The sequence below is a fragment of the Phacochoerus africanus genome, chromosome 11 (assembly GCF_016906955.1).
Source record: "Phacochoerus africanus isolate WHEZ1 chromosome 11, ROS_Pafr_v1, whole genome shotgun sequence".
NCBI lineage: Eukaryota > Metazoa > Chordata > Mammalia > Artiodactyla > Suidae > Phacochoerus > Phacochoerus africanus.
Window position 1 is genome coordinate 75,296,104 of NC_062554.1, and position 8,594 is coordinate 75,304,697.

The 8,594-nt window shown below is 44.1% G+C and overlaps 1 protein-coding gene across 2 annotated transcripts in view; it reads right to left on the reverse strand.

The window, feature by feature from the left end:
* SLC25A13 (solute carrier family 25 member 13) overlaps positions 1-8,376 on the reverse strand; it is a 197,202-nt gene extending 188,826 nt beyond the window's left edge. Inside the window, exon 1 of one of the 2 annotated variants that reach the window (XM_047751930.1) lies at positions 8,179-8,376. In XM_047751930.1, coding sequence (XP_047607886.1) covers positions 8,179-8,193 — 15 coding nt within the window. In that variant the 5' untranslated portion in view covers positions 8,194-8,376. The remainder of the gene's footprint in view (positions 1-8,178) is intronic. The other variant, XM_047751931.1, reaches the window with a different exon arrangement.
* Positions 8,377-8,594: the final 218 nt, after the last annotated feature.

Consider the following 8,594-nt stretch of genomic DNA (forward strand, 5'->3'; position numbering starts at 1 on the left):
TAGCTCCCCTGAAGAGGGTACCAGGAGGAAAGACATTCTTATCATTAAAGATGGGCAAGTTGGAGTCAAGATATTTGCATGCTCAAACCTTGTTAAACTTACCCTTGTCTTTCTAGTTACTTCTTCACCATTTACTACCCCTATCCCAAATCCACTTGTCTTACAATTCTTTACAAAGTTGTTTTTCTTATCTAAAAGGTTAGAAGGCTTTCTTCTCTGGTCACTTTCATTCTCTTGTGAAGGTTCTCATGTACACATAAAAAATTCAACAAAAATCTAGATGCTTTTCTTTTATCTTTGTCATTTTAATTTTCAGACCCAGCTGGGGATCCTAAGAGAGATGAGGGAAACTTTTTCCTCCACTACACTTACTTAGACAATTTTCTTACAAATTGTCCTATGTCTTATGCAAAAGATATTTTACCATAAAACAGTTAAGCGTATCTTGAACTATCTGACTTTCATATGAAGTCAACAGTTTTCATGGAAAACATGCAGAAACTGTGACTACAGGTGGAAATCAAGACAAAGCTACTAGCCTAATAACAGCCATTAAATAGAGTGGTTTATTTAGGTTGAATTGCTAAGAATTTCAACACTACCAACTTTGCTATGTTGTCAGCACCTAAGTTTTCAAAAGGAACCATTTGGGCCTATTTTCACTCATGCAACTAACTACTCAGCAAATTTTCAAAGGAAATGGTGAGTATGAGTTCTCTATCTTTTAAATGTTTCCAATCAACAAACCAGACCACCTCTCTACAAATCAGCCACTGGGAACAATTTGGAGCTGAGACCAAAGCCACCACTGGTGGGGCTGATTTGACCCAACAAGAGAGTCTGGATAATCAGGCCAGTCAGTCGCCATTGAGTACTTTGCCAAGGGAATTATATCACTGCAAAGGGCACATCCTCCTTCCTCCCAAGCAGAAGCCAACCATATCTGCAGATTTACACATGCCTCTGTTCCAAGACCTACCCAAAGGCATCCGAGGAAACATGGTGGGAAGGCCAAAGGCTTAAAAAGCAGCAAATGCAAGCAAGGAGAGTAGGAAGGGACCAGGCTCAGCAGGACTAATCTTCACAGATAATGGAGGATACAGGAAGGAATGCTTCCATGTAGGAACTCAACAAAAGCAGAGGCTGCTCATCAGACAAAAGGTCAGAGAGGCAGGAGGAGTCTGAGTTCCTCCAGCAATCTTATAAAAGAATGCAATGTCCAAGAACATCTGCTCCTTGATTTTCTTACCCTACACGAGGGCTTTCAACCCCTCCCCGCAACCCCTAGTTCTCAATTTGCCAAATAACACTTGTAAAGCCCCTTGACCCAGCTGGGGAACACTGACAACACATGGGCTCCCACCTATGCCAGGGAAAAGGCTGAAAGACAGGGATTACATTACTGCAGCATTTCACCCCTCAAGCACCTACACTGATACAGAAAACCAGAGACTTCACAGGAGACAAAAGGAACTTTCAATCAATTTGGTGTTAAAACCTATATTGTAGGATAATGACAAAACCATATAAATTTGATGTCTAAGCACCAAGGTGAAACGGGGCAGGACTGAAAAGAAATTGTCAAGAAAGAGGAGAACTTGTGACCCCTTAGCATCCTTCCTTTGAACTGACACACCGGGGATTTGCGTTTAACTCACTGCATTTCTTCCTTATTCTAAGAAGGAACCACCAGAGTATCCTTTGAAGCAAAGAGCATGAGAACAACCTAGAGCAGTGGCTGGCAACCTTAGAAGTATATTTAGCAGTTCCCATCGTGGAGCAGTGGAAATGAATCCGACTAAGAATCACGAGGTTGTGGGTTCGATCTCTGCCCTTGCTCAGTGGGTTAAGGATCCTGTGTTGCTGTGACCTGTGGTGTAGGTTGTAGATAAGGCTCGGATCTGGCATTGCTGTGGCTGTGACATAGGCCGGCAGCTATGGCTCCAATTAGACCCCTAGCCTGGGAACCTCCATATGCAGCAGGTGGTGGCCCTAAAAAGACAAAAGACAAAAAATAAAATAAAATAAAATAAAACAAAGGAGTATATTTAATTCACTTGGGGAGCTTTTAAGAACCTTGAGGCTCAGGCCATATGTAACTCCAATTAAATCAGAACCTCTGGGTGAGACCCAAGCATCAACCTGTTATCCCTGTCCAGAGGACTATGATGTGCTGAGAACCCCCTTCACTACAATAAGGCAAAAAGCAAAGGGGTTTCAAGGGAATTTGGACCAATTATAAACTTTTCTAGGACTCCATTTCTTCACCTAGTAAAAGGGTACAGAAAGGATGAGAGGAGGGTTTACAATGTGTTACGTAAACCCCAAGGCCTATCCAGCTGCATCAGTTTAAGGAACCCGAGAACCAAACAGCAGTAGAAACAAACATGGTAACTTACCAACATCATGGTAGCATACTTTCTTCCCTTTCTGCCCAGTACAAAAACTGTTCTGTTTTACTATAATATTATGACATCACCAAACACCCAGCAGTTTTTACCACAAAGAGAAAACCTTCAATGTGAAGAATATCCTTAATAAACTCTATCACATTTTATCCTCAAAAACAGACCTCTGAAGAGGGTATTATTACAGACGAGAAACATGAAAAACATAGAGGTGAAATATATAGCCCAAGTCCTAATTAGTGAACATTGGATTAAAATTTTTACAAAGGCATATAACAGTTGCACAACTCTGCAAGTGTATGAAACACCACTGTTATGTACACTTTAAATAGGTTTATTGCATGGCATATGAACTGTATCTCAGTAAAGTTTTTTTTTTTTTTTTTGTCTTTTGTCTTTCCAGGGCTGCACCTGCTGTAATATGGAGGTTCCCAGGCTAGGGGTCTGATTGGAGCTACAGCTGCCAGCCTATGCCAGAGCCACAGCAACACCATATCTGAGCTGCATCTGCAACCTACACCACAGGTCACGGCAACGCCGGACCCTTAACCCACTGAGCGAGGCCAGGGATCGGACCCGCAACTTCATGGTTCCTAGTTGGATTTGTTTCCACTGCGCCATGAAAAGAACTTCAAGCTCTTAAAAAAAAAAAAAAAAAAAAAAGGTATATGACAATTTCTGGCCTGTGCAATCTGGTTGAAAACCACTTAAGAATGAAGCACATACTGAGTGGCAAAGCACTGTACAGATACAAACTACTGGAGTGGGAAGATCAGGAAATACACATGTCCACCAATTGATGCCACATGAATTCTCATGTGCTCCTTTGCAAATGGAACTTTTTTTAAGATCTGGGAAGCTAAGGAAGAGATTGTGAACACGGTCTGGCAGGGTTCAAATCCAAACTGTGTTGCTTCTTCTCTGTATGACTCTGAGGAAATTGCCTAACCTCTCCAGACCTTAGTTTTCTCACCTGTAAAATGAGGACAAAAATAGCCCACACCTACTTTTAGTATTATGACAAATAACTGAGTTATTATTTGTAAAGCACTTGGAACGTGCCTGGCACACAGTGAGCACCATTTAAGTGGTTCTCAAAAATAGAAGTCTGAGGTTCCTGAGTGGCCTGCTGGTTAAGGACTGCTGTGGAACAGGACTGATCCCTGGTCTGGAAACTTCCGCATCCCGTGGCCAGAAAAAAAGAGAAAAAAAAATCTGGTTTACATTTACAAGACCTAAATCAAAGAAGCATCTAATTTTCCCTCCCAAGCCATCTCCTCCCTCACCCATAACTCTTCTCTCCATAATGCTATACCATTAGCCAGACAATAAGATAGACAGGGTAAGAGCACAGACTCTGGAGGCAGACTGGCTGACCTGAACCCCAGTTCCTTAACCTTTTAATTATCAGATCTCAGGCCACTTACATAACCTTTGGTGTCTCAGAGTCTTCATCCATAAACCAGAAATGATAGTATGTGACTCACAGGACTGTTGGAGGCATTAAGCAATGAACAATGAAAAGAATTTAGAACTGAGAGTTCCCACCGTGGCTGAGGGAGCTAAAGACCCAATACTTATTCTATGAAGATGCAGGTTCCATCTCTGGCTGCATTCAATGGGTTAAGGATCCAGCGTTGCCACAAGCTGTGGTGTAGGTTGCAGATATGGCTTGGATCTGTTGTCAGCATGGCTGTAGTGTGGGCCATAGCTGCAGATCCGATTCAACCCCTGGCCCGGGAACTTCCAAATGCCGCAGGTGCAGCCATAAAATGGGGCAGGGGGGAAAGAGAGAGAGAATTTAGAACCGAATCTCACATCTAGTAAAGAATAAATGTTAGCCACTCTCCTACTTATTTCATTACCTGCTATCACTTCTGTGCTTTTCATGTGCTGTTTTCTGTCACTAGAATGGGCTTTTCCTCTTCCTACAACCATTTCTTCTGAAATACCACTACCTTTGAGACACTCCCTCCCCCCCGCCACCCATCCCAAACAGGTTCCTTCTGCAATGCTCCCATAGCCCTTGTTATGGCATTAACCCTACTTGGGGCACATCCATGAGAGGATCTAGCCTGTAGTGTGGTTGTGGTTTTCTTGAAGGCCTAACCAGAGTCCATTTTCATATCCTTAGTTTAGCCCCATGTAGAACATTAGAAAGAATGCAAAAGAAACAATTCTAAAGGAATTAAAGATCGTGGCATCAAATTAGTCAAGAATAGACCATCGATACTAAGTTTACTAGCCCTGCAGACCAAATTTCCATTATTATTAATGCTTTGGTTTATATCCAAATGTTCTTTTAATTCTAAGCTAATTTCACCCAAATTACTGGAGTCCAAATTACATGAACATCACTCATTTCCGAACTCAAGTGAGCACTCTTTGACTTGTAACAGTTCCTGCTTTGTTTAACTTCATCACTCCTAATGTATAAACTCAACTCAGTGACAAATGTTGACTACAACCAAAGGCACAGAGGGGAATAAAAAGGATAACCTTTCTAATACTTTTTATTTTTTACTTTTTTTTGCTTTTTAGGGTCGCACCCATGGCATACAGAAATTCCCAGACCAGGGGTCCAATTGGAGCTGTAGCAGCTGGCCTACACCACAGCCACAGCAACACAGGATCTGAGCATGTGTGCGACCTACACCACAGCTCACAGAAACATTGGATCCTTAACCCACTCAGAGAGGCCAGGGATGGAACTCGAGTCTTCATGGATACTAGTTGGGTTTGTTACCACTGAGCCACAATGGGAACTCCTCTAATACTTTTTAAAAATGCATTTTTATGGAGATATATAAAACAAAATTTTAAAAACTTATTTTCATTTTTATAAATGTAGGGCAGTGCTTGGAAGTCTTTCAAAGAAAAACTCAGAATAACACTAGTGGTATGGGTCGACCACTTATCATCTACCATCTACCAAGGGAGCCCATAAAGATTATTCCTCTGAAAGTAGGTGACAAGGGGATGGAAGCTCTCTCAATTCATCTCACAATACCATGTTTTAGATCAATGTTACTTTACGAAAAAAAAATGCCTCTTGCATTAATCTTCATGTAGACATCAAAATAAAAGCAGACCGATGAACAGATTCTCTGCCTTCCTATTCCTATTTAAAGGAAGAGGGACATGGAAAAGTTAGTTAATTTGAATAAATAAAAGATCAAAAAAACTATGAAAAAGTGGTCAAGAGATCAAGAAATTGCTGGGCATAGCTAAATTCGTCCAGAAACTATCAAATCTGCTTAAATATTCAAAGAGTTCACCACAGTGAGTGCTAGAATTTACCTACAATTACTGAGTTTCAGATTCTGGGTCCTTGGATACTCCATTGAGATGGGATTCTCTCCTAGTCAGGCTCCTCAAGTTCCAAGACAGGATTTCAATCCTAGGCCCAGATTGCTAAGTCTATGGCTTGGTGTTCATTGTGGAGTATCTGTGCTCCAGAAAAAAGCAAAGAGCATGACCTCCAAGTTGGGCTCCTAGCACTGTCCAGCAAGGGAGAGAATCACCCCACAAGGAAAGTCCAAAGGCAACTAAATAAGGGGCATTCTTGAACTAAGATGGACCAGCACAACTCATCTGCAGACCTTTTAAGACTACATTTATTTCAATGCCCTTAAGCTAACATGAAATACACTCTAAGAAATGATCTTGTGGAACACACAAACATACATTTGTGATCATGAGGTAGTTCTGACTGTAGTTTTCTCCTGCATATAAAAGGACATGGGGAGAAACTGCTCTCAGAGAGCAGAACAAAGAGATCTCTCGCCCAAGTAACTGACCTCACTGATCACTTCCTCTTGGCTTTGGCTGCTAAAAAATTCGGTCACCTCTAGCAAGTACATACATTCATATGTTCCACTAACCTTAGTCCTGGCTTCATCTTACTTTCCCTTTGTCCTGTTTTTCTCATCTACTCTGACTTGATTTTGATATGTGCTGTTGGATTATAAATATATGTATATATGACGTGAGCCATCAGAAATCCTGAAAAGAGGCAAGTTTAAATGAATAAATAAACCAAACCACCAGTTCCCAAAGAGTAAAAAATGAAATGCTTTATTATCCCTAACTCACTACTTGGCTAAAATTCATCTGCACTTATTGATATGATGTGACAGTTTAATAAAAATACAACCCAAAGGTTAAACTTTCCATGTCATTCACTTTAATACTAGTTAATCAGTCTTTTACTCCATTTATATGCATACTCCTCAATTTAAGATCCTCAATTACTTTATCTCCAAATTAGGTAAAATTATTAATTCATCTACAGATATAAAAGTGAACATAAAGAATGAGTATCTACTCTGCTGGAATAAGTCACCTTGAGGGAACATAATTCGTGTTGTGAATTCTGATTGCAAGCAAATTTAATGCAAAAAAAAGGTCAAGGGCTATTGGGTTTGAAAGGGCTCATGCAGGTTCCAATCCCAGTAATCCTCAGAGAGCCACCTAAAACAGTTATATATACATACCCATGTGTCTGCACATGCACACCCAGAGCACATGCCTTAGGATGGAACTCAGTGTAATTAGAGAAAAAAGAAAGGCCACTTGGGCCACATAATCTAGGAACACGGAGAAGCCTGCAGATTTGGGGAGCCTGAAGAAACTTAAGTCATGGAACAGCATTTAAATATATTTGTCTGCTTATAATTTCCATTGCAAATGTGATTAGTTTGCTCGAATAAATAGGAATATGATGTGTTGGCCATGTTTTCCTCTTGAGGGTTATCACAGAGTTTTGATTAAGGACAAATGTTTGAAATGTTGGGTATATTTAAGTTCACTGCACTTAAAATGAGCTAAGAAGTTGTATAGGCCTGATTAAAGGGCTGCCTTCGTGAACTTAAAATTAAAAGCAATAAATTCCAGTGATTCAAGTGATTGGGACTAAATATGGTATTCGGCCAGAAAAGTTGAAATGGAGTCCAAAGAGACTGAAATGGTGTCCAGGTTTTAAGAAATGGTGAAAGAGGAAAGGTCAAGCTGTCGGAGCTGCCTTTCCTCTAGGTTAGTGAATGAGTCACATTACGCAGAATTCCTTTTAAGTATAACTTCACAGGAGTTACAAGCTCCCAGGACAATCTGTTTTGTCATTTCTAAAAAGAAGCCTCTCAAACGCTCAGAGGCCAGAATGTAAGTGTTGTCAGATGCGGAGAAGGATGAGAAGGGGGTGGAGGAGGGTCCCTTTGCAGTTTTTACGCACAGGCGCGCTGGCCAACTCTCTCAAGCAGCCTCCAAAACGGAAGTCAAGGTGACTTCCCCACCAGCGAGAGGGCGGAGTCTTTGAAACCTAATAGGATTCGGCATCAGCTCCGGCTGTGGGCACCCTGGAAGCAGCTTGGGTCAACAACAACCGGGGTCAGGAGCAGGGGCGCGCTAGGGTGGCCCAAGGAGAGCTGCTGACCCCAAGCTCTCCCCCGCCCCGGGACCCAGTCGCGCCCGCTCCCCCTCGCCGGCCTTGGCTCAGCCCGCCGGGCGCCGGCCAGGCACCAACTCCCCTCCCGGGCCAAATGGGAGGGTCCAGCCGGCAAAGTTTGTGCTGCAAGGTCGGGCCCGGTCCCCGGTCTCTGCATGGGCCGCCTGTGCAGCCCGGCAGAAGCGTCACCTCCCTCCTCCCGCCGCTGCAAGGTGGAACAGCTGCCTCGCTCCCCTATTTGCTCTCCCAGAGGCACCAACCTGACACGTGAACGCCAGAGCCCCTCGCGCCCTGAGGAGCAGCCGGCCAACTGGGGCCGACGCTTACCTTAGCGACCGCCATGCTTCAGCCCGGATGCAAGAGACTACGGGACACTCTCACCGGCTCGCTGGCGCTGCGGGCCCGGGCTTCTCACTTCCCGTCCCAACGGCGGCGGGGCGGCGATACAGCCCGGCAGCGTGCGCGCCCGGCTTGCTTCCCCACGCCCTCCCGCCGGCGTGGGTCATGCGGGCGCTGCCAGCCCATTGGCTGGGCCGGGCCGGGGCTGCCGGGGCGCGCGTGATCCGGGCGGCCTCTGCCCCGCTGCCTGGGCGGGCCCGGGTCCGCGGGCGGCGGGCTGGACGGGCGCACGTGACTCAGGCTGGGCTGTCCAGCTGTGGCGACCTCTGCGGTGAGGGCGAGGGGAGCTGGCGGGATGCAGGCCTGCCTCTTAGGAGCAGGTGGCCTCTGCTGCTGCCAGGCAC